Source organism: Oncorhynchus kisutch, linkage group LG30 (assembly GCF_002021735.2).
Source record: "Oncorhynchus kisutch isolate 150728-3 linkage group LG30, Okis_V2, whole genome shotgun sequence".
Taxonomy (NCBI): domain Eukaryota; kingdom Metazoa; phylum Chordata; class Actinopteri; order Salmoniformes; family Salmonidae; genus Oncorhynchus; species Oncorhynchus kisutch.
Window position 1 is genome coordinate 9,855,300 of NC_034203.2, and position 26,169 is coordinate 9,881,468.

General features: G+C 41.6%; 1 protein-coding gene and 1 non-coding gene across 10 annotated transcripts; both read right to left on the reverse strand.

The window, feature by feature from the left end:
• Positions 1–6,300: 6,300 nt before the first annotated feature.
• Positions 6,301–6,373, reverse strand: trnav-cac (transfer RNA valine (anticodon CAC)). Its single transcript has one exon. It is a non-coding gene; the product is annotated as a tRNA-Val (tRNA).
• A 1,566-nt stretch (positions 6,374–7,939) lies between these two features.
• On the reverse strand, positions 7,940–25,346 carry LOC109874544 (septin-2B). 9 transcript variants are annotated; one of them, XM_031810004.1, is made up of 14 exons: positions 24,995–25,132; positions 24,522–24,583; positions 24,065–24,104; positions 23,023–23,137; positions 16,794–16,880; positions 16,481–16,604; positions 16,080–16,214; positions 15,884–16,001; positions 15,500–15,601; positions 14,530–14,675; positions 14,086–14,169; positions 12,820–12,880; positions 12,487–12,584; positions 7,940–9,373 (listed from the first exon to the last, which is right to left on the reverse strand). In XM_031810004.1, the coding sequence occupies exons 3-13, from the start codon at positions 24,086–24,088 to the stop codon at positions 12,498–12,500; spliced, it is 1,083 nt and encodes a 360-aa protein (XP_031665864.1). In that variant the 5' UTR covers positions 24,089–24,104; positions 24,522–24,583; positions 24,995–25,132; the 3' UTR covers positions 7,940–9,373; positions 12,487–12,497. The 9 variants fall into 9 exon arrangements, with proteins under 9 accessions (XP_031665864.1, XP_020322099.1, XP_031665865.1 ...); XM_020466510.2 differs by having other exon boundaries at positions 24,261–24,583; XM_031810005.1 differs by having other exon boundaries at positions 24,257–24,583.
• Positions 25,347–26,169: the final 823 nt, after the last annotated feature.

The following is a 26,169-nucleotide window of genomic DNA, read 5'->3' on the forward strand; positions in this document are numbered from 1 at the left end:
ATTTCATAGGAAGTCAAAAGTCAAAGTCAAAAGTCACTTTTTTGGGGCCAAATACAATAAGAAATTTGACATGCTCAAAAATCCTGCAGAAATGCAAAATTGACTGGCCAGATGAACTCGGGATGGCCTGGCAGTGATAGTTGCTCCTTTCCATTCATCATTGTGTTGACTTCATCATGTCCATTTTGTGATGTTTTTTCACTGTTGAATCATATTGCAAGTGTACGGGCATTTGCAATATGGTTCAATGGGCATTTACCATAAGAAATTTGACATGCTCAAAAATCCTGCAGAAATGCAAAATTGACTGGCCAGATGAACTCGGGATGGCCTGGCAGTGATAGTTGCTCCTTTCCATCGCTCATTGTGTTGACTTCATCATGTCCATTTTGTGATGTTTTTTCACTGTTGAATCATATTGCAAGTGTACGGGCATTTGCAATATGGTTCAATGGGCATTTACAATAAGAAATTTGACATGCTCAAAAATCCTGCAGAAATGCAAAATTGACTGGCCAGATGAACTCGGGATGGCCTGGCAGTGATAGTTGCTCCTTTCCATCGCTCATTGTGTTGACTTCATCATGTCCATTTTGTGATGTTTTTTCACTGTTGAATCATATTGCAAGTGTACGGGCATTTGCAATATGGTTCAATGGGCATTTACCATAAGAAATTTGACATGCTCAAAAATCCTGCAGAAATGCAAAATTGACTGGCCAGATGAACTCGGGATGGCCTGGCAGTGATAGTTGCTCCTTTCCATCGCTCATTGTGTTGACTTCATCATGTCCATTTTGTGATGTTTTTTCACTGTTGAATCATATTGCAAGTGTACGGGCATTTGCAATATGGTTCAATGGGCATTTACCATAAGAAATTTGACATGCTCAAAAATCCTGCAGAAATGCAAAATTGACTGGCCAGATGAACTCGGGATGGCCTGGCAGTGATAGTTGCTCCTTTCCATCGCTCATTGTGTTGACTTCATCATGTCCATTTTGTGATGTTTTTTCACTGTTGAATCATATTGCAAGTGTACGGGCATTTGCAATATGGTTCAATGGGCATTTACCATAAGAAATTTGACATGCTCAAAAATCCTGCAGAAATGCAAAATTGACTGGCCAGATGAACTCGGGATGGCCTGGCAGTGATAGTTGCTCCTTTCCATCGCTCATTGTGTTGACTTCATCATGTCCATTTTGTGATGTTTTTTCACTGTTGAATCATATTGCAAGTGTACGGGCATTTGCAATATGGTTCAATGGGCATTTACCATAAGAAATTTGACATGCTCAAAAATCCTGCAGAAATGCAAAATTGACTGGCCAGATGAACTCGGGATGGCCTGGCAGTGATAGTTGCTCCTTTCCATCGCTCATTGTGTTGACTTCATCATGTCCATTTTGTGATGTTTTTTCACTGTTGAATCATATTGCAAGTGTACGGGCATTCGCAATATGGTTCAATGGGCATTTACCATAAGAAATTTGACATGCTCAAAAATCCTACAGAAATGCAAAATTGACTGGCCAGATGAACTCGGGATGGCCTGGCAGTGATAGTTGCTCCTTTCCATCGCTCATTGTGTTGACTTCATCATGTCCATTTTGTGATGTTTTTTCACTGTTGAATCATATTGCAAGTGTACGTGCATTGTTGTGCAACTGGTAACCCAAAAATAAAAATATGGTGATTTCATTATGTCCATTTGTTTATGTTTTCTTACTTTTGCAAAGTCACTGTGCATTTGCAATATGGTTCAATGGGCAGGTACCATCACGAATTTGTCATGCTATAAAAATCCTGCAGGAATGTGAAATTGACTGGCCTGATGAACTCAGGATGGCCTGGCAGTGATTCTGGTTCATCTCAGTCGCTCGTTAGGGTTGATTTCAGAATGTCACTTTGGTGATGGTACCTCACTGTTTAAACATGTTGCAAATGGACAAGAGTCACCAGCAAGTCACCGTCCGTCAGTCAATTAGATATCATTCTGACACCAAACTGATACAAACTGACACCAAACCCACTTTTTCCAACTCGTTTAGTAGCCAACTATCACATACTTCAGAGCTGGCCCAAAATTCACAATGCCTTCGGTTCAAACCATAAAAAAAACATAAAACACGTAGTTACGTTCTAGCTGCGGGTCCATTTCTTATGTTATGTGTAGGCCTAGCTGAGGCGGCCCCGAATCCCAAGTTTCGGCTCGATCGGTCATTTGGTGTCCGAGCAAAACCCTAATTGGTGCTGAAAATCCACTTTTTTCCATGACTTGCTACGGGGTCCTTGAATGAGCTATCGGACAGAAACGTTGGGGTCCGTCTCTATGGAACGAGACGGTCGCAATGCACCTAGCCTTGCGTCTCTGAGACTTTTCTAAATGTCGTCATTTTCGGAATGGTCAAAATGAATTGAAATCATTGCAAATGTACGAGGCTGTTTCTCGGTCCGAGAACCTTCTAGAGCCACCTAACTCACCACGCACTATCGACCGGAGGTCTAGAACAGGATTCTAAAGTTTCGGAACTCTAGGGCTGACGGTTCTTTTTTAGCTCGAACAAAGCTAACTATTGCAGTCACTGTCTGTCTCTACGCACCCCAATACGTCCCTCCATCCAAGTTGTGTTTTAGTGTGATTTATTTTTCCTTTGAAATTTTATGGGAAAAATGACTGATTTACAGTTCATGGGGGTTGCCTAATCACATATATGAAGTTTTGGAAAGATCTGACTTTTTTAACCCCTCGAAACAGCCCAAGAGACACCAATTATGGCACTTCCGGTTGGCACAGGAAGCTATAAATCAACACATATCCTCATTGGGGTATGCTTTTACAGAATCCTGAGTTTTAAGTCCTTATGTTAAGAACTGACTGATTTACACAGGGTTGAATGCACTATGTCTATCAAACTGCAGGCAGGGTATGGGTATACACTTTTAGGGTGATTTTAACCACTTCCGGTTGCTCCAGGAAGCTTACAATCGACACAGGTAGACCTCATAGTGGCTTGATGGACTGTTACCGAAGACAGGTTCATACGGCATTCATAACCCATATAGGCTTCAGGTTGAATTTAGGTGTGCAGGCAATGTATTCCTATGGGGAGAGAAGTCATTGTAATCTGTGAGATCAAAAAACCCTGTTTTACTGTTAAGGGTTAATGCCACACGGTCAAGGTTAGGCTTGCACAGATCGGGAGGACCTTAGGAACATTCCTGTGGTTGAATTGTCCTTCTAAACCTAACGGTTCCGCCGCTGTCACCCAAAAGCAAATGATGTTGTGGTGGAGGCTTCATTTTGGGCCTACTTTTCTAATGGTCGCTGCGCCTAGACCGAGCGAGCTACGGTCAAGCGGGATATCTCGTTGAACTCGGCACGGCCTAGAGATTATGTTTATGCCATTGCCTGCTCTCTGTGTCTTTGAGCACCGCACTTTATCACTCCATCCTTGCTGTGTGTGTATGTGAAAGCTTTTCTTTGACATCTGTTGGGAGAAATGACTGATTTACAGTTCATGAGGGTTACCTAGTCACACATATGAAGTTCTGGAGAGATGTGACTTTTCTAACCCTTCAAAACAGACAGTGTGACCCAATTAAAGGCACTTCCGGTTGGCACAGGAAGCTATAAGTCAACACATGTCTTGATTGACATAAACACTTACAGAATCCTGAGTTTTAAGTCTTTAAGTTAAGAATTGACTGATCGACGATCTACACAGGGTTGAATGTAGTCATTTTCACCTTTGAAGGTTATGTACATCAAAACACCTTTTGGGTTAATTTAACCACTTCCGTTTGCTCCAGGAAGCTTAGAATCGACACAGGTAGACCTCATAGTGGTCTGATGGACTGTCATAGAAGACAGGTTCATTAGGCATTCATAACCCACATAGGCTTCAGGTTGAATTTAGAGGTGCAGGCAATGTATTCCTATGGGGAGAGAAGTCAATGCAAACGGTTTGATGTAAACACCTTCTTTTAACTGTTAAGGGTTAATGCCACACGGTCAAGGTTAGGCTTGCACGGATCGGGAGGACCTCAGGAACGTACCTGAGGTCGAATTGTGCTTCTCACCCTAACGGTTCTCTCACTGTCACCCAAAAGCAAATGACATTGAGGGCCAGCCTTCATTTTGGGCCTACTTTTCTAATGGTCGCTGTGGCATCTTGTTGAACTCGGCACGGCCTAGAGAATATGGAAATGCCATTGTAGGCTTTGTGTGTCTTTAAGCACCGCACTTTGTCACTCCATCCTTGCTGTGTGTGTGTTTCTGTGTGTGTGTGTGTGAGAGAGAGCTTTTCATTGACATCTGTTGGGAGAAATGACTGACTTACAGTTTATGGGGGTTGCCTAATCACACATATGAAGTTTTGAAAAGATCTGACCTTTTTAACCCTTGGAAACTGCCACTGTGACACCATTTAAGGCATTTCCCATTGGCACAGGAAGCTATAAATAAACTCATATCCTGATTGGGGTATGCCTTTACATAATCCTGAGTTTTAAGTCTTTACGTTAAGAACTGAGTTATTTACGGAGGGTTTAGTGAGTGTGTGTTATTTCAGAAAATCATAGAAAATCACAGAAATCTCGCAGAGCTCCGCAGCACACTTTAAAAAGATTCGTAAGAACACCCTGCAACTGGATCTGTAACCGTTGAAAAAAAAACACCTATCCGTGAACATCACCAATCTGTTGTTGTACGATTTCTCTTAAATGACGATAGATAAATGGCCGTTTTTTTTTATTGACACCGGAGGCTCCTTGACTTTGACGTGAAGTGGAGAAATAATTTCTCTATTTTCATTTTGGACCTTTAATCCCAGATAAATGGCCATAACTCAAAAACCGTTGAGGCCTATACGCCATCTTGTTCGGGGCCAACTGCCCGTTATGCCAAACCTACGCTCACCGAGTTTCGGCTTCGAAATATTTTCAGTTTTCGAGATAAGGCCCCGTCGTGAATCGTGATGTTTTGTCCAATAGCAATATGATTGCTTATGCCCTCTTGTGGGAATTTCCGGGACAGCGGCAAAATGACCAAAATCTTATTGTTTTTGTAAAACGGAAACCGAATGTCCGACAAAGTTCATTTGATGACTTCCCAGTAGGTCCGGCCCTGCCGCTCGGCCCGACGCCGTCCGCGAATTTTACAAACGATTTCGGACGTCTAGTAAGGGACCGTACGTATCCAATATGGACTTTCTCACTAACCATACGGCACCTGCCGAAATCTTCCCTTAAGGTATGGAATGTAAAGGGTGTGGCTGACTTTGGCTGGGTGGGACATTTATTGCTCTCAGAACCTTATGAAATCAGAAATTACTTAGTCCATTAATTAAGCAATAAGGCTTGAGAAGCCGGGAAATATTGTGGATGGACCTGAGCTCAATTTCCAGCCTCATAGCAAAGGGTCTGAAAACGTATGAAAATAAGGTATTTTTAAAATATTTAATGGGTATTATGGCTCTTTCTGTGGTACTCAATTTGGGATATTATGTGAGGTAGACTTGAGAAGCCGGGAATTATCGTGTGCAGCCGGGTCTTGGAAGAGGCTTGGTCGTTCCAAACTTCTTCCATTTAAGAGTGATGGAAGCCACTGTGTTCTTGGGTAACTTCAATGCTGCAGAAATGACCAATCATTTGAATTGACCACAGGTGGACTCCAATCAAATTGAAGAAACATCTCAAGGATGATCAATGGAAACAAGATAAACCTGAGCGCAATTTCCAGCCTCATAGCAAAGGGTCTGAAAACGTACGTAAATACGGTATTTTTAAAATCTTTTTTTCATTAATAAAAACTGTTATCACTTTGTCATTATGGGGTATTTTTTGTAGATAGATTTTATTTAATCCATTTTAGTATAAGTCTGTAACGTAACAAAATGTGGAAAAATGTAAGGGCTCTGAAAACTTTCCGAATGCACTGTACCTATGCAGGCTAGCTTCTTTTCCTTTGCTAGCCAGCCAACTAAATCTATCACACAATCATATCAAGCAGCTGAAATGACAGAAAACGATCTACATTTTTGTTTGTTTTACCTTGGATTATATTGCCATTTCTTTGGATATATCCATTACAATGACCCTGATAAATGAATTTGCCTGGCTCAGAGAAGCTGTCAGTCTGGTCACATTCATACAGATGGCACGGTGGAGGTCCCCAAAAAAACGGCAACATTGATGCACAGGTCAGAGAGGTAGACAGCAAGGTTTAGACAAACCTCAACTGTTTCAAACCAAATGCTAGCTTCTGGACATTGGGAAATATTGAATATTACAAAATGTTTCCACCCGGTTTCGAACCGGGGACCTTTCACGTGTGAGGCGAACGTGATAACCACTACACTACGGAAACCTTAGGAATGGAATACTAAGGGTGTGGCTAACTTTGGCTGGGTGGGGCATTTATCACTCTCAGAACCTAATGAAATCAGAAATGACTTAGTCCATTAATTAAGCAATAAGGCTTGAGAAGCCGGGAATTATCGTGAGTCGCACTCCAAATTAAAGTGGAAAACCACACTACAGGCTGATCCAACTTTGATGTAATGTCCTTAAAACAAGTCAAAATGAGGCTCAGTAGTGTGTGTGGCCTCCACGTGCCTGTATGACCTCCCTACAACGCCTGGGCATGCTCCTGATGAGGTGGCGGATGGTCTCCTGATGGATGTCCTCCCAGACCTGGACTAAAGCATCCGCCAACTCCTGGACAGTCTGTGGTGCAACGTGGCGTTGGTGGATGGAGCAAGACATGATGTCCCAGATGTGCTCAATTGGATTCAGGTCTGGGGAACAGGCGGGCCAGTCCATAGCATCAATGCCTTCCTCTTGCAGGAACTGCGGACACACTCCAGCCACATGAGGTCTAGCATTGTCTTGCATTAGGAGGAACCCAGGGCCAACCGCACCAGCATATGGTCTCACAAGGGATCTGAGGATCTCATCTCGGTACCGAATGGCAGTCAGGCTACCTCTGGCGAGCACATGGAGGGCTGTGCGGCCCCCCAAAGAAATGCCACCCCACGACTGACCCACCGCCAAACCGGTCATGCTGGAGGATGTTGCAGGCAGCAGAACGTTCTCCACGGCGTCGCCAGACTGTCACATATGCTCAGTGTGAACCTGCTTTCATCTGTGAAGAGCACAGGGCGCCAGTGGCGAATTTGCCAATCTTGGTGTTCTCTGGCAAATGCCAAACGCGCTGTAAGCACAACCCCCACCTGTGGACGTCGGGCCCTCATACCACCCTCATGGAGTCTGTTTCTGACCGTTTGAGCAGACACATACATTTGTGGCCTGCTGGAGGTCATTTTGCAGGGCTTTGGCAGTGCTCCTCCTTGCACAAAGGCGGAGGTAGCGGTCCTGCTGCTGGGTTGTTGCCCTCCTACATGTCTCCTGATGTACTGGCCTGTCTCCTGGTAGCGCCTCCACGCTCTGGACACTATGCTGACAGACACAGCAAACCTTCTTGCCACAGCTCGCATTGATGTGCCATCCTGGATGAGGTGCACTACCTGAGCCATTTGTGTGGGTTGTAGACGCCGTCTGCTGCTACCGCTAGAGTGAAAGCATCGCAGGCATTCAAAAGTGACCAAAACATCAGCCAGGAAAGCATAGGAACTGAGAAGTGGTTTGTGGTCACCACCTGCAGAACCACTCCTTTATTGGGGGTGTCTTGCTAATGGCTATTATTTCCACCTGTTGTCTATTCCATTTGCACAACAGCATGTGAATTTTATTGTCAATCAGTGTTATTCTTAAGTGGAAAGTTTGATTTCACAGAAGTGTGATGGACTTGGAGTTACATTGTATTGTTTAAGTGTTCCCTTTATTTTTTTTGAGCAGTGTATAGTAACGATACATAGTAACATTGGATCGGGATTTTGTTTTTGTAAAATGACAAATGAAGCAAACTAGAATATAGCTTTAATATAAACTTTATTACAAGATAGCATACATCAAAGGTTTAATTTGATAGTCATTGGATAAAACAGCAGAAACAGGAATGTTAATAACTCTGACTTGGCTTGCGTAGGATAGTGACAATCAAACGAGGTCATCACAATGACCAGGCAAGCGGTCATAGCAACTAACGGGGCCTGTCCAACATCCAAACAGTCACTTTTCACCCATAAAGAATAGAAGGATACGGATATCATATTACACCAAGTACAGCATGGGCTTTACAGCACGAACTCCACAACCGTCTGGATGCACTTAATTCAACAAATCAATATTACTGGGGGCCATGAGAAAAAGCAAAGTCATTTTCGATGCATAGGCCTGGTCCGAACATCACAGTAATTCAATTTACTTTTAGTTCGCTAGGACTTTTGCCTAAAACATCAATTCACTTTACAATATGTTAAAACCTGGGGGCTGTCATAAAGCGTCTCCGAGTAGGAGTGCTGATCTAGGATTGGGTCCTCCCAGTCTATATAACCATATTCATTATGATCTAAAAGGCTAAACTGATCCTAGATTGCCACTCCTACGCTGAGACACTTTACAGGCACAGTATTCATAGAGGCACATGCAGTAAAAACACCAAGGTATGTCTCCGTTTCAGGGCTACAGGATAACTGGGAAGGTCACAGTGTCATGTATTTCAGTCATAACCAGTCGTTTCAACACAACGACACTTCAGACTGGGTTAAGAGCTGCATGCGAGGGAGTAGGAGAACGAGAACACGGTCAACTTATCCTAGCAATAAGGAAACATCTTTATGCTGCTTTTCAAATACTATTGTTTAAAGATATTTTAACATTGGCATGACAACCACTAGAGGAGAAAAAAAAATACACCATTTTAGCTGTATGGCTCCACGAAAGAGAAGAGCGTTGCTAACTTTCACAGTAAGCTGGCCTTTCCCACTCGTAATGCAGAGCCACAGTAAGTAACACGATCGACCGTTCCTGAGTGGTTTTAGCGGAGGCCGAGTGTAAAGACTTGGCTATGACAGTACTGAGGAGCAGCAGCAACTTCTGGCTTTCGCAACAGCTAAAAAATTTAATAAAGAACAATGGTTCTATAATGAAAGCATTTCCCTGGTTAAAATAGTTATTCTTCATTTGATGACTAACTGGCATGGTCCATTCCAATAGAATGGAACAAATGAATAATGAGCCATTTGGAATATTAGAAAGAAAATGTGTGTAAATATAAAAATGTAATACTGCTTCGATACAAAAACAAAAAATAAAGAATTCAAAATGATCCCAAGTAGGACTGAAATAAACTAAATATAGTAGCAAGCAGAATGAGACAAGGACCAGTTATCTTGCTCTTGTTTTCGCTCCCTTCTCTTCTGCAATCCCTCCATCTCTGGTCAAGCTCAAATAACAGCTTGAAAACCTGCAGGGAAAGACAAGTGATACATAAGGACTTGTACTTCCTAATGTTCCATGTATATGAATTCAGACTAAAAAGGGACCAATAATTCTGATGGAGTATATCTGATGCCATCGGAAAGTATTCAGACCACTTGACTTTTTCCACATTTTGTTAGGTTACAGCCTTACTCAAATGTATTAAAAATAGTTTAGGGACAGTTCCTTCGACCTCATGGCTCGGTTTTTGCTCCGACATGCACTGTCAACTGTGGGACCTTAGACAGACAGCCGTGGGCCTTTCCAAATCATGTCCAATCAATTGAATTTACCAATTCCAACCAAGTTGTAGAAACATCTTAAGGATGATCAATGGAAACAGGATGCACCGGAGCTCAATTTAGAGTCTCATAGCAAAGGGTCTGAAAAGGGTTTAAATACGTAAGGTCTATTTTTTATTTTTAGTACATTTGCAAACATTTTAAAAAATACTTTAAAATCCATTTTAGAATAAGGCTGTAACGGTAACAAAATGTGGAAAAGGGGGTCTGAATACTTTCCTTAGGCAATGAACAAAAATATAAAATGCAAACCGTAGCGTCGGTCCCATGTTTCAGGAGTGAAATAAAAGTTGCAAGACATTTTCCATATGTACAAAAATAATCTCAAATTTTGTGCAAACTTGTTAGTGAGCATTTCTCCTTTGTCAAGATAATCCAGCCACCTGAAAGGTGTGGCATATCAAGAAGATGATTAAACAGCATTATAGGTATATCCAACCGGCCTCACAACCGCAGACCACATGTAATCACGCCAGCCTAAGACCTCCACATCTGGCTTCTTCACCTGCAGGATTGTCTGAGGGGGGGGGGGGGGACTATGAACTGTAATATTTGAAATTACTGCATGTTGTGTTCCTATTTTTGTTAAGTCTTAGTAAAAGCTGCAAGAGCAAATGTTAACCGCCCCAAAAATAAACACTACCCTGCCATGACCAACAACAAAAAAAACAATTCCCCCCCACAAAAAAGAAGTTTGATAACCACCCCAGCAAATTGCGATCTGTGCAGTTGTCACAACATGATGCCACAGATGTCTCAAGTTGAGGGAGCGTGCAATTGGCATGCTGACTGCAGGAATGTTCAGAGCTGTTGCCAGAGAATTTAATGTTCATTTCTCTACCATAAGCTGCTTCCAATGTCGTTTTAGAGAATTTGACAGTATGTCCAACCGGCCTCACAACCGCAGACCACGTGTATGGTATTGTGTGGGTGGGCGGTTTGCTGATGTCATCGTTGTGAAGAGTGTCCCATGGTGGCAGTGGGGTTATGGTATGGGCAGGCATAAGCTACAGAGAACAAACACAATTGCCTTTATCGATGGCAATTTGAATGCACAGGGATACTGTGATGAGATCCTGAGGCCCATTGTCGTGCTGTTCATCCGCCGCCATCACCTCATGTTTCAGCATGACAATGCACAGCCCCATGTCACAAGGATCTGTACACAATTCCTGGAAGCTGAAAATGTCCCAGTTCTTCCATGGCTTGCATACTCACCAGACATGTCACCCATTGAGCATGTTTGGGATGCTCTGGATCGACATGTATGACAGCATGTTCCAGTTCCCGCCAATATCCACAGTCATTGAAGAGGACTGGGTCAACATTCCACAATCAACAGCATGATCAACTCTATGCAAAGGAGATGTGTCACACTGCATGAGGCAAATGGTGGTCACAGCAGATACTGTGGTTTTCTGATCCACGCCGCTACTTTTATTTTTAAGGTATGTGACCAACAGTTACATATCTGTATTCTAAGTCATGTGAAATCCATAGATTAGGGCCTAATTAATCGATTTGAATTATTTATTTCTAACTCAGTAAAATCTGAATGTTTTGCATAATGCATTTATATTTTTGTTCAGTATAGTAATACAAAAATATATACCACCTAGCAGACACTTTAAAACTTATTGAGTGTCCCCTACCCTTTTGGCAACAAAAAAAAACTGTAATTGTCAGATTAGGATAGAAAACAATCTAAAGTTTCCAAAACTGTCAAAATATTGTCTGAGTATAACAGAACTGATATTGCAGGCAAAAACCTGAGGAAAATCTAACAAGGAAGTGCTGTTTTTCCTGAAAGCTCTGTTCCATTGGATGCCTTGCCTTCATTTAAAGGGATATCAACCAGATTCCTTTTCCTATGGCTTCCTCAAGGTGTCAGTCTTTAGACATAGTTTCAGGCTTTTATTTTGAAAAATGAGCGAGAAAGATCACATCGCGTCAGTGGATAGCTGGGTGTTCGCTGAGTTTTGCTTCCGCAACAGAGTGGGGCAGACATTGTCTCTCCCTCTCCTATTGAAAAAGCTACAGTCCCAGTATATTATCGATTATATATTGGAAAAACAACCTGAGGATTGATTATAAAAAAACATTTGACATGTTTCTGTGGACATTACGGATACTATTTGGAATTTGACTGCAATGTCGTGACCGCTCGAGTCTGTGGATTTCTGAACATAACGCGCCAAACAAATGGAGGTATTTTGGATATACAAAATAATTTATGGGAAAAAAAGGAACATTTATTGTGTAACTAGGAGTCTCATGAGTGCAAACATCCGAAGACCAAAGGTAAGCGATTTAATTTATTATTTTTCTGACCAATCTACTTGGCTGCTAGTGTTTAATATTTTGTCTACTGAGAGATGTTCTTACATAAACTCGTTATGCTTTTGCTGAAAAGCTGTATTGAAATCTGACACGCCAGGTGGATTAACAACAAGCTAAACTGTGTTTTGCTATATTGCACTTGTGATTTCATGAAAATTAAACATTTTTAGTAATTTCATTTGAATTTGACACACTGCAATTCAGCGGGTGTTGATGAAAATGATCCCGCTAACGTGATGGGTGCGTCAAAAAGTTCATCCAAAGAGATTCACCGTAGAGCGAGTTCAAATCATCTTTGTGCGTATTTTGATTACAACAGGTGTTGAACCCAGAACCATGGCATTGCACATGCTTACCAACTGAGCCATACAGGTCCACAATAAACTCAAATGTACACTATGGTATTCATAACACGGGTTTGCTGTGTTTAGTGTCAAAATGGACGCGTTGTTCTTACCGTGGTGAGTGTCACACATGCTGGCCGTCTCCCGCGCCATCAGGCTTAATCTGCATCTGGGCCTGCATCTTGGTAATCATCTCCTGCATTCTCCTCAGCTGCACAGAACAAAATAAACATAACATTAATACCAAAACATAGAACACTGAGTACCTGGCTAAACCCCCCCCCATATCACATGGAATAAACTTATTGCAGTCCAACTAAGAGAGGATATAAGAGGTAATGTGGGTGGGCTATTCAAAATAGTGATATTTGAATGGAAGTATACAGTATTATGGTAGTGTGAGTGGTAGGTGGTGAGAGAGGGATATGAATGCTTAGCTATCCCACCTCAGCCTCCTTCTCCTGCAGGATCATGTCCTTGTCCATTTCCTCCGGCTCCGGTCCCTTCCTGTAACACGGACACAGATTTGTTGAGTTAGGCTCAAGGCACAATCATTGGGGAGACCTGCCATAAATATCCACATAAATGAACACTGGAAATCTCATACATTTCAAGTTATTACATAGTTTGTGCATTCAGAAGAAAATGCAGTATTCAAAAGCATATCATTGTCATTCATAGAATCAGCAGAAAGGTGGAGGAGTGAAAACTAATGTGCATAGGGGGTCTCCGGAAGACAGTTTGGCAAATCCCCACGTCTGATGGTTGTGTGTGGTGCAGTTTCTAGCTTTCTAGTATTTAAGCAGACGTGACGAAAGCAACACTTAGAAAGTAGAAAGAGCCAGAGGTAAATTAGAGAGAGAGAGAAAGAACAGATTGCGGGGGTAGAAAAGTAGAAAGCTGGGTGTTAAAGTGAAAGAGGGCAAGCTGCAGAAGCAAGAGAACAGCAAGGTTGTGAGACAGGGAGGATAGTGGTACCTCCCCCATTGAAAACAGTACCTCCAACAGTCCACTCAGAGGATTGGACAGACCAGACCATCATTGGGCTGATGGTGAGCCAATAGGAAGGCAGTAAAATCTCTCCCTTCTCCTGGATTGGCTATAGAGGAAGGTCTCAAAGAATCCAAAGGGTCCACACTCCTAGAGTTAAATGATACCCATACTACTACTACCCATACTACTACAAATGCAACCTATATACTGGTTAAAAACCCCATAGACCACTAAAAAAATAACCATAAAGATAAAAAAATTGCCCACAGACTATACATGCCTAACTCAAACCCAAGGTCAAATTGCTGTAGAATGTACATCCAAAATTATAGTTTAACTTAAAATGTTTTCGTTTTTTCAACCATGTAATATTAATGAACACATGGAGATTTACTTTCAATGCTGACTATCGCATAATCACTTCGATAGACATTAACACAAGATAAGTGGAACTGGCCGACTCTGAGACACTATTAGTTACCCATCAATTGTCTTATCCAGATAAGTCATTCAAATCCAAGAAAGTCAAGCCACACATGAGTCTTGTGTTACAAATGTCTCAACACTACCAACCTGCTCTGTTATATTAAGCCTTTGTGTCTTTGGTTGTATATTATATTACTGCATATGGGAAGTTTTGGGGGCAGGCAGGGTACAGAAAGGCAAGCAGACAGAACGGTACGTACGCAGGAGACAGAACGTAACCATGAGAGGACAACCTGCCGCCTCGTTTGAGGCGCTCCGAACGGAAATTCTCGTAGTGTAGGTCCTGGGTCACCTCCTGCAGGTCCTGCATGTGGGTGCTGTAGATGGATAGGTGTCAGTCGATCAATCAAGCACTAAACCAACTACTCAACTCAAGATCGTCATCAGCGAAACACCAAGCAGTATGTGAGACGGGACAGCCACTGCTCATGACTGACATTTAATGGATTGACAACATATTATACAACTGACACAGCTTTTGTAGTATAAGCCAAATCAACCATAAAAACACTCAATTTAAAAATTAAGTAAAAAAAATATCACCATAAGCCACTATTTCAAGTTTGGATTCTCAAGCTGCTATTCAATGCTGCTATTCAAGTTTAATATATGAAGAAACCAGAGCGAGCCCCTCCGGGGATGACCCAGTGCAGGCCCTCGCTCTCCCACCCACTCACATGAGCATGGTGCGTAGCTTGAGGAAGTCGTTGTGCTCGGGGTTCTCCACCTCCACCACACCCCAGGGATACAGGCGACCCCGCACCTTCTTCCCCTTGGCCTCGATCTGCTGGTTGGAGCCAACCACCGCAAAGGGAATACTGGCCTGGAGGGAGGAGAGAGAGCAGGTGCTGACGGTCAAAACAGATAGCATGTTTGCGACTGTGGCGATTGCATACCATTCTGAGCTTATTTGTAAAGTTGTATGATTTCTTTTTCTTTTAATTTTGCTAGTAACTTTCAGGAACAGTAGTAAAAGTCTCAAAGAAACCATGCTCAATTTCAATTCCGGTCGCCAAAATGATTGACACCCTAGATAAAAGATGACAGGGGGAGTAAAGCATGTCTTGGGGGTATAATTGTTGACCCTCTAACTTTCTCATTTATAATTATTCACCATTCATTCAAGATTATTTGTAATCATAGTAGGATCAAAATTAATGTAGAAGAGTTTAGAAACATTCCATTCTTAATTACAATTAAAGTGACCACAAAATGACAATAGATTATTTATCATTCATATCCATTCGGCGCAAAATAACTCTGAAACATAACCAAGAACTGCAAAGCGTCACAAGCTTGATGTAGTCAAGTGCTAGGAATACTGGACCAAATAATACACTTTTGACTACTTTCTTTATAAGAATCTTTAGGGGTGTCAATTGACACCTACCTTTTTGAAAGAAAAAATTACTTATTAAAAACAAAACCTTTCTCTGAACAATTGTACTAGTATAAAATATAATTGGAGATTTTTTTTATGTGCATACAATATAGATCCGTATTAATAACTATCAAATAAATAATTTTATTGCTCATCTTTATCAAGGATTCCAATACTTTCAGACACCACCGTATGCTGAAATGACAAATGGGGTTCAGAATCCTTATGGAGGCAGGACAGAGTCTAGAAAAGGAGGTGGGGATTACTTTGAGAATCCTTGTCTGCTCCTTGAAGTCTTCGTCCTCGTCAGACTCCGCATCGGGGAGGTGGTATATCTTGATGCCGTGCTCATCAATCTCATCCAGAATCTACAGCCACACAGGAATATGGAGGATATAGACATAATGTGGGCTAGTTACTTTAGCTGCGCTTTAACTATTAAAGTGAATATATAGTACTTTATTAATCCACAGAGGGATTATTCAAATACAGGCAGTACATGGGTGCAGTTGTATCATATGAAAGGAAGATCACTACATCTACATCCCTTGTGTGAGACGGCTTAATTTCTTTTAATAGACAAATTACAAAAAAAAACGTTCTCCAATTGTATACTTTTTAGAGTCTGGTTGAGCTATAACGCCTCCTACCCTGCGCTTGAGCCTCTCCCTCTCTCTCAGGGTGAGTGTGTCGGCCTTGGCGATGACAGGGACCACGTTGACTTTGTTGTGGATGGCCTTCATGAACTGTACATCCAGAGGCTTCAGCCTGAGAGAGAGAAAGGGAGAGCGCGTAAGAACTGGGGGGGGGGGGATTAAAACGTACATATTGAAAATGTGTGTATACCCGTGGCCTAATGGGGAGATGAAGTAGAAGCAGCAGTGAACACGGTTGTCCACGATGTGCCGTCGGTTCAGACCGCTCTCGTCGTGGAGATAGCGCTCAAACTGGTCGTCGATGTAGGCGATGATGGTGCTGAAACTGGAAAAACGAGAAGCAGGTGCTATTAGAAAAGCCAACCAATATAGCACCGTATGACATGAGTAGAGCAATGGGGAATGACATTTTAGATATAGGGGTGTCGTCCAGAAACTCATGTAAAACTAAGCTTAAACTTTTAAAAAGTGAACTATCCCTTCAAATTTTTGAAAAATATATTTTTAAAACGATAAAAATGTTAGTTCAACTATATTCCAACAATAACAATTTCCATGTTGGACAAAAGAAGTCGTGGGCAGAGGCAATACCAGTCCTGGCTGTTGATGGCGTCGCCGTATCCGGGTGTGTCCACCACGGTGAGGCGGAGCTTCACCCCTCTCTCCTCGATCTCAACCGTAGATGCCTCGATCTGAACCGTGCGCTCAATCTTCTCTGTGGGACAAAATGAAAAGGAGACCAGGGGGAGAGGAAAAGTTAATTAAATAAAATAAAAAATCTACTTTTGAGATACTCTTGAGGCCACTGACTAAACGAGGGGCGATTTGGTGTAATCTGTTTAAAATGACTCCCATTAGGTTTTGCTAGTTAGCAGAAAGTTTGGCCTTTGTGTATAACCATTACCTGCTGCTCCAGGGATCACTCTCTCTGGGTAGAGATCCGTAAGGAACAGACTGTTGATGAGGGTGGACTTCCCCAGACCAGACTCACCTAAACAGAACGCACAGAATCATCAATATATTTCAAAAAAACATCCATCATAAAAAAAAAGAGAAAATCAAATAGAACAGACTATTGTGCCTGTAAAGGCAATATACCCAATATATTAGTTCATAACCAATTACCTTTGAGTCTACGAACCATACTACAAAAATCTACAATTAGATGTGCAGGGTGAACCTTTTTCCACAAAATACCCAATATAGCCTGGGTAATGGGCACACTACATTTGCAGCCAAGCAGCTTCCTACACATTAGGCCTTTCATTGCGTGGGAAAAGCATTAACCTCACAGTAAAACAAGACAAACATTTTCCTTAGTCCAAAATGCAACAAGCTCAAGTGAAGAGCCGCTGCTTCCCCAATCAAAAGCCCTGGATTAACACAGAGGTACGTGCTAAACTAAAGGACAGAGCTACCGCACACAAAAGGTCAATTTAGGAACAAGTTTAAAAACCTATTACTCTGACACTCAATGCATATAGCAGGGGCTACAGACTAGTTGTGATTTATTCAACGATGCCTCTACCAGACAAACTCAATGAATTGTATGCACTGTGACAAAAAAAACACCAAAGGGCCCCTGCCGTCCTAGAGGACTTAGTCATGTTGCCCCTGGAGAGCGAGATCACCAAGGTTTAACACTCCCAAAGCTATGGGGCCAGACGATATTCCAGGGCACGTACTCAGAGCATTCGCTGTCCAGCTGGCAGGCATCTTCAAACTCTCCTACCACCCCAACAGATCTACAGACGATACGATCTCAATTGCACTCTGCGCTCTCCAACCTAGAGAAGAGGAATACCTATGTGAGAATGCTGTTCACCGACTACAGTGCGATCTAGAAGAAAAAGAAACGCACACCTATTAAGGCGAGGTGCTGGCCAGCGGAGTAGAAAACTTGAAAATAAAAGAGCCGCACACTAGGAGCTCAGATGCAATAATTGAATTACCAACATTTCAACAGCCAAGCTGTCTTCATCAGGGTATCAACGTAGACTTTGATCTGAAGCCAATCTTGTGATTGTGACTTTGCCATTGTAATTGTTTGTAAGCTTGTGTAGTCAAATTAATCTATGATTGTATGTTATCCATTTGTTTGTATGCTGTTCTTTGTATGACATTTTAATATTTGATTATTAACCAATGATATTAGGCCACTCTTGGCCATGATTACAGACACCTGTGTCTTTTGACACTATATAAACAAGTCATCCCACAGTGTTTGTGATTATACCCTGATGAAGACAGCTTGGCTGTTGAAATGTTGGTAATTAAATTATTGCATCTGAGCTCCTAGTGTGCAGCTCTTTTATTTTCATCGACTACAGTGCAACACTATAGTGCCCTCCAAGCTCGGGACCCTGAGACTGAACACCACCATCTGCAACTGGATCCTGGACAGGCTGTCCTCTGGTGGTGAGAGTAGGCTGACCCTCAACACAGGGGCCCCCTCAGGGGTGTTTAACCACAACTGTGGACACGCACAACTCCAAATCTATCATCAAGTTTGCTGATGACATGATGGTGGTAGGCCTGATCAACAACGTTAAGACAGCCTTCAGGGAGGTGAGAAAACTGGCAGTGTGGTGCCAGGGCAACAGGATGATGGACCACAAAAAAACAGGGGGGTGCACACCCATCTACATGCCGCAGTGGAGGGTCAAGAGCTTCAAGTTCCTGTGTCCATATCACTGAGGACTTAACATGGTCCTCTCACACCAGAACAGTCGTGAAGGCACAGCAATGCATCTTCTCCCTCAGGAGGCTGAAACGATTTGGCATGGCCCCTCAGATGGCACGGCAACTGCACCGTCTGCAACAGAAAGACCCTATAGAGGGCAGTGCAGACAGCCCAGCGCCTCACCGGGGGTGAGCTCCCAGCCATTCAGGACATACATACATACCAGGTGCTGTCTGAGACAGGTCTGGATATTTGCCAAAGACTACAGCCACCTGAGACATGGACTGTTCTCCATGCTTCCATCTGGCAGGGAGTCCTGGTGAATCAAGACTCAGACAAACAGACTCATGGCCAGGGGATAGAAGCTGTTCAGAAGACTGTTAAAGTGCTAACAACTACTGATCTCCCACTCCCACAGACTATCCACAGGTCTCAACCCACTCAGACAACCTACACTGCTACGAAAATGATTGATTAGATGCATTACTGTCCATAGATTACCTTTAGTATTTACTTTTAGTATATATCCTGCTACTGGTCACTATTACTCCTGTTTACATGTAGGGCTGGGCGATATACATTCAAATGAATTCAATATATGTTTTAACGCAATGTTCCAAACCCATGTATTGGAAGAATCTAGGTTTGAATACATGAGTGTCTTTTTAGTCTCGTATCATTTGCTCCTTCTGTGCACCTTAGTACTCGCACACAGACACCAAGCCCCTCCCCCTGCAGCTCACAACCACGACGAAAGAGCATTGTCATCTCTGACAAGCCATTTCAGCTCGCTACTGCATTTGAGGTTTGGTCAAACATAAAAATCAGTCATATAGACACCTATACACAGAGACATTTTACTGTAATAGAGGAGAACCTTTATAACAATAGCCTTTATGTCTCAAATCCCAAAATGTAAAACACTGCAAAGCCTAATAAGATGGGAGTATCAATGAACATAATTGTGGACAATGAATGCTCAGTTTGTCATGCCCAGCATTGCAGTACCGCTAGCAGCATTTTAGCCAGACTAATGTGCTAGCTGTCTAGTGTGTGTTTTATAAATGTGCAATGAGCATAAAGACACATTTATATAAGGAACTCTCATTCTGAGAAATAAGCATCTTCTTATCCAGACAGTGGACTACCTATGCTAGTTGGCCACCTGTGTTTCAATGTTGAAACAAAGTGAACAGGCTCTGGAAGCCACTACATCTAAATGTGAATCGATTCTCAATTGCTGTACAGTTCTAGAAACATAAATCCCTTCACTTTCATATCAAATTAATTTCACAAATGCAAAATAGACACTTATAGTTCACGGTTAACACAGTTGTAGCAGACAGTATTTTTCAGTGACAACATGCAGTATTTCTAGAGTCTTCCGTTCACACAGGTGTTCGGAAACACGGATAGCCAACTAGTCCACTCGCACAGGTAGCCCACTGTCTTCCATCTGTTTTACGGAAACAAGCACTGTAATATAGAAATATGGCCATGTGGGAACCCTAACCCTATAAAAAGCTGTGTATCAATTTAACATTTTGTTAACTGAAAATGATTTCTCGCCGATATGAAAGATATGATGCTTATGCAAAACCGTATCGCAAGCGTTGCGTGTTAATGTAAAAAAAAAAGTCCCCTCTACACAAGACGCCTTCGTCCAATGACTAATGTAATGGAACTGAGTCACGACGAAAGGCTAGAGATTGTTTATGAGACCTGTGTTAATGAGACCTGTGTTAATATTCTATAGTGCCTGCTACCAGAAGTTGTTCATTATTAGTGGTTGTGCATGGTTCAGTCAAAACAAAATGTAACTCATTGGACAAGCAAAAAAAGCAGGTTAAACTATTTTGATATTATTTCATTTTTAGTGGGTCTTAAGGTTGATGGCTTATATTTTACAAGCCCTTAATTCTTTAGATTATTCCAGCTGTTTGAAATAGTGTATTGATCTTTAATTGTGTAACAAAGCTTTGGCCTATTTAGTGAAAACATTCAAAAAACTAAAAAAATAGATCTACGAAATAAGTTAAAAAATAAAAATGTTTCAAACCAAGCCACGAGGTCAAAGGAATTGTCCCTAGAGCTCCGAGACAGGACTGTGTCGAGGCACAGATCTGGGTAAGGGTACCAAAAAATGTCTGGAGCATTGGTCCCCAAGAACAGTGGCCTCAATCATTCTTAAAATGGAAGAATTTTGGACCCTTCAAGAGGGGTCTGCCTAGAGCTGGCCGCCTGGCCAAACTGAGCAATCAGGGCAGAAAGGCCTTGATTGGGGAGGTGACCAGGAACGCAATGAACTGTAGAGTTTCTCTGTGGAGATGGGAGAACCTTCAAGAAGGACAACCATCTTTGCAGCACTACACCAATCAGGCCTTTATGGTAGAACGGCCAGAGGGAAGCCAATCCTAAGTAAAAGGAACATGGCAGCCCGCTTGGAGTTTGCCAAAAGGCACCTAAAGACTCAGACCATGAAAAACAAGATTCTCTGATGAAACCAAGATTGAGCTCTTTGGAGTGAATGCCAAGCGTTACGTCTGGAGGAAACCTGGCACCATCCCTACGGTGAAGCATGGTGGAGGCAACATCATGCTGTGGGGATGTTTTTCAGGGACTGGGAGACTAGTCAGGATCAAGGGAAAGATGAATGGAGCAAAGTACAGAGAGATTCTTGATGAAATCCTGCTCCAGAGTGCTCAGGACCTCAGACTGGGGCAAAGGTTCACCTTCCAACAGGACAACAACCCTAAGCACACAGCCAAGACAACACAGGAGTGGCTTCAGGACAAGTCTCAATGTCCTTGAGTGGCCCAGCCAGAGCCAGGACTTGAACCCGATCGAACATCTCTGGAGAGACCTGAAAATAGCTGTGAAGCAATGCTCCCCATCCAACCTGGCGGAGCTTGAGGATTGTTAGAGAAGAATTGGAGAAACTCCCCAAATACAGGTGTGCCAAACTTGTAGCGTCATACAAGACTCGAGGCTGTAATCGCTGCCAAAAGGTGCTTCAATAAAGTACTGAGTAAAGAGTCTGAATACTTATGTAAATGTGATTTCAATTTATTTTCAATAAATTAGCAAACATTTCTAAACCTGTAATTTTTGATTTGTCATTATGGGGTATTGTGCGTAGATTGAGAAAAATAATTTAAAAAACACATTTTTTAATAAGGCTGTAAAAGTAAAAAAGTGAAGGGGTCTGAATACTTTCCGAATGCACTGTATATACTTGCATTCTCATGTATTTAACCGTCATCGTAGTTCTTGTGTGGTTTTTATTCATAATTTTATTTGTTATTCTGTTCTCTATTCAGCAGAGCCCTGTCCGGTGCTGCCTCTCAGGCACACATTCCACTCTGGTTTATTTTAAGGCAGACATGGAGGGAGAAGAGAGAAAGGACAACCATTTCACACAGTTAAATCAGAGGACCCAGAGACGCCCAGCCTCCATCCGTTTATATAGAGGCTGGACCCACAACAGTGACCTAAACAGGGGCCTCTGACATGGTCCTACACATATCCCACTCAGACAAACACTCTGGCACACACGTATGCTGGACATGCATAAACTCACGTTAAACTCTAAAAGGAAGTGAGGCGATTTGAAACAGTGCTTAATGACACATTTTCTAGGGGGGGGGGGGTATTGTTATTTGTGAGGAGAGGCTATGGGAAAAGGAAATGTCAACTAGCTAACTGTCCGGGCACATGGTCAAATAAGTCACATTCCATTCTGTCGACAGCATGAAGTGATAGCTTGAATGCTTAGAACAAACAGTTGTTTCTGTTAAAAAGATATATAGAATGTTTGGCAAAGAAAAAAAGCTATCCTTCCAACTCAAAATGAATCAAGGAAATGCATAGTGGGTTGTCACGAGACCAGTATTGCGATATTCTGAAGTATCATGGCAAAGAAACAAAACATGAAGCCGATTTAATTTCTTGAGGAAAACAGTCCTGATATTAGAAACAAGCACCATTATTTTGTCACATGTTTATTTTGCAAGCTATAGCACTCACAATTTTCCATAAAGTAGTTTTTATAGGACCATAGAGTTTAGTCTAATTCTAGTTTTATTTTTTTGCCATGGAAAATCTGGTATCATAGTATTGTGATACTGGTATCGTGACAACCCTATTAATATGCATTGATGGCTGTTATATTCCTAAAATGGTTATGATCTGACAAAGCTGTGTGAATATCATCATTTTGGCACACATTCCCCTTTGAAGGCCAAAACTCATCTCTACTGAAGTGAGAAAAAAACTGCAACAAGAAAATGGCTGACACTCACCGACAAGGAAAGACAAAGTGGTTTTATGCAAAGCTCAAACAACTGGTGTAGACGTTCTGTCTAAGGCTCGATACTACATACGAACAATAGAATACTCTCAAAACAAAAACAGCAGACATTTCTTAAGTTCCAAATATCATGACACTCACCAACTACCATGAGGGTGAACTCAAAGCCCTTTTTGACCGACTTGCGGTGCACCTGGTTGGGCAGGTTGGCAAAGCCCACATACCCCGGGGTCTCTGGGTTGGTGAACTGACCCTGCTGTAATACATGAGACAACAACATGAGCATCTGAGTCATTCAACTAAGGAATACCATAATTTAAATGTTGTCATGGGTTGTGTAAATCACAGCAGCAAAGATTAAAACCAGCAATTAGGCCAATACTCAAAAGAAACAGCTGTCCACGAATTACCTTTGGGTGAGGTGACTGTCTTGTCTCTGCCATCTCTTTGCAAAAACATTATTTCCTGCATTCTAACAGGCCTGTACGTAACCAGGGAGAATATGCAGTCTAACCAAAGTGTTTCAAAGTTATGCCTAAACCTATCTATTCAGCTTATAAACAGATGTAAGGAAGGAGCATATTTAACATTACATCTAGAGCGGCAGATAGCCTAGTGGCCAGTAACCGAAAGGTTGCTGGTTCGAATACCCGAGCAGACCGTGAAAAATATATCAATGGGCCCTTGAGCAAGGCACTTAACCCTAATTTACTCCAGGGGTGCCATACTACTATGGCTGACCCTGAAAACAACATTTTACTGCACGTGGTGTATGTGACAAAAAAATTGTCACTTCAAAATAGCTAGGCTAAACTCATACATTGGAGTGTTCTCATTTCAACCCAGGTCAAGGCACAACAGTGAGTCATGAAGAAAGCAGCTGCCTGGAAGCATCTGCTAGCGTAACCATGCATTCTGTAATTAAGTCTGTCTCTGGTAAGATGATTATACACAATATTTGCATCCTCTATGCTCAATTGTTGTTGTTTTTTTTAAACTCAATGTCTGCAATGGTTTAATTCTAATAAATCCTGATTTTCCCAAAGCAGATTCACATCCGGTTTATATAGGCCTAATCAAAATAAGCTTCCTCTGAAATCATTATTGGACAGCCTGACAGTATTACTTAGATTAAATCAACGGAGAGGAAGCAGCATCCTCTTATGCTGGGTCGGGAACGTACCTTAATTTTTTCAGCCTGAGACATTTTGCACTCTTTCAACCTGCCAGAGAACAGAGAACATTACATGTCATCTGTAACGTACTCCTGTTTTTTTTGTTTGTTACCTGAGCATGCAAATACTATATCAATAGGCCTAGCTATAACTTGGAAGAGAATGACGAGTGTACACTAACAAAATGGAGGATAGCCTACCTACATTATTTAGTGGACCGTGAGACAGGAAGTCTGCTTTCTGCTCAATAATGACTTTCCGAAAGAATATCTAACCTCAAATAACTGACAGCCTTACATTCCAAAGATGTTGTTACGCGCTTTCACGTCACATATGCATGTACACAAGTTGGTTTTTAACTTGAATTCAACTTTCCATTCTGTTCTTTTATTTAGTGAGTTACTGCCTTTTCTATTACAGTATACCTAAAAATAAAAAGCTTGAAGCGATAACAAAACTTCCTACAGTTAGTTAGCGCATTAACTGCTCTCTGAACTTTTATTTGTTCAACGCCGAGCAGTGGAAGTCTGAAAAAAAAAAAAAACTAGCGTTAGGTGCTGTCCCAAAGAATTAAATACAACTAAACATTGCAGTTACCTTAAATATGCCTAGTTAATTTAACGCTAATAATATCACAAAACATGATCTTATCAACACCTTCAAGCTAGCTGGCAAACAAGTATTTCAAACCGGGCCGTGTAGACAAACTGTAAATTGATTCTGTATCACAGGGTTTCAAATGGTAGCTAGCCAACACTGACTATTAAACCGGCGAGGTGTCTAAACGCAAGCATTGAAAACTAGCCAACTAAATTAGCAAGTAGCTAGCTACTTTGCTAACAAGCTATTTTGGAAGCGGTAGAAAGTTAAAGCAACGTATCTTATTCAACGAGACAGTTTAAAATGTAATGAATCATTCTAATAAATACAATATTTACCGTTTTGATTGTCACTGAAAGAAAACCGTGTGGGTTGGGTGCATCTATACAGTCATTGGTTTGGAGGCCGGACTGGCGAACAACACCTCAAATTTCGGATCTTCTTCAGCACAGGGACCAGAATGCATTGGGCGTTGACTGTCCTCAAATTGGTCCTCTTATAATGCATTGGTTTTTCTTATCAATATCTTACCAACGATTTTCTTTACAATTTGTAATGCAACCGCTATTCATCACCACCATCGTCATCGCCAACTATCATCATCATAGAGTTTAAAAAATCTAAACTCATCATGAGTGGCTCAACTGCTTACATACCGACATCCATCCCACCACATTGCGAGCAAAACCTGACAGCAGAGAGATAAACACATTTTTATCTTTGAGAGTTAGTTTCGTGCAATTCTACACATTTTGCCATGCGGTGTAGAGAAGATGTTGCCATTTTAAAGCATGTTTGCAGAAATTCTATACATTTTGCCATGGGGTGGAAAGAAGATTTTGCGAATGTATAACTAATTTCACATAATAATACAAATTTTGCCATGCAACCTGGACTCATACACTAGATGTTACATAGTAAAGTAAATCCAGTTCTCATACACTAGACATGACATTTAAATCCAGAACATACAAAAGTATGACATGTTCATTTTGATATGGTTTCTTAAGACAGGTTACTGAAGGCAAAACAAAAGGAAGATGGGAGGATGAGTGTGTAACACGGACAACGTTTGCATTTGAGCTAATTAGCAACTTTGCAACTACTTGCTACTTTTCAACTACTTAGCATGTTAGCTAACCCTTCCCCTAACCTTAATCATTTTAGTTAACCTTAACACTTTAACCTAACTCCTAACCTTAACCCTAACAGCTAGCCTAGCTAACTTTAGCAACAAATTTGAATTGTAACATCATAAGATTTGCAAATTCTTAACTTATTGTTTGCTTTTCTAATTCGCAACATATTGTACGAAATTGCAATTCATTACATATTATATGAATTGCAACTTGTAACATATTTTACGGAATGGATGACGGACATCCACAAATTAATACAAACCATACGAAACATAACGAAGCGTAATAAAAGGACTATTGTGGTTTTACTTACAGAATAATACGAAATACTCTGAGAACAGGTTGTGCCATGGGACAGAGAGGAAAATTAGCTT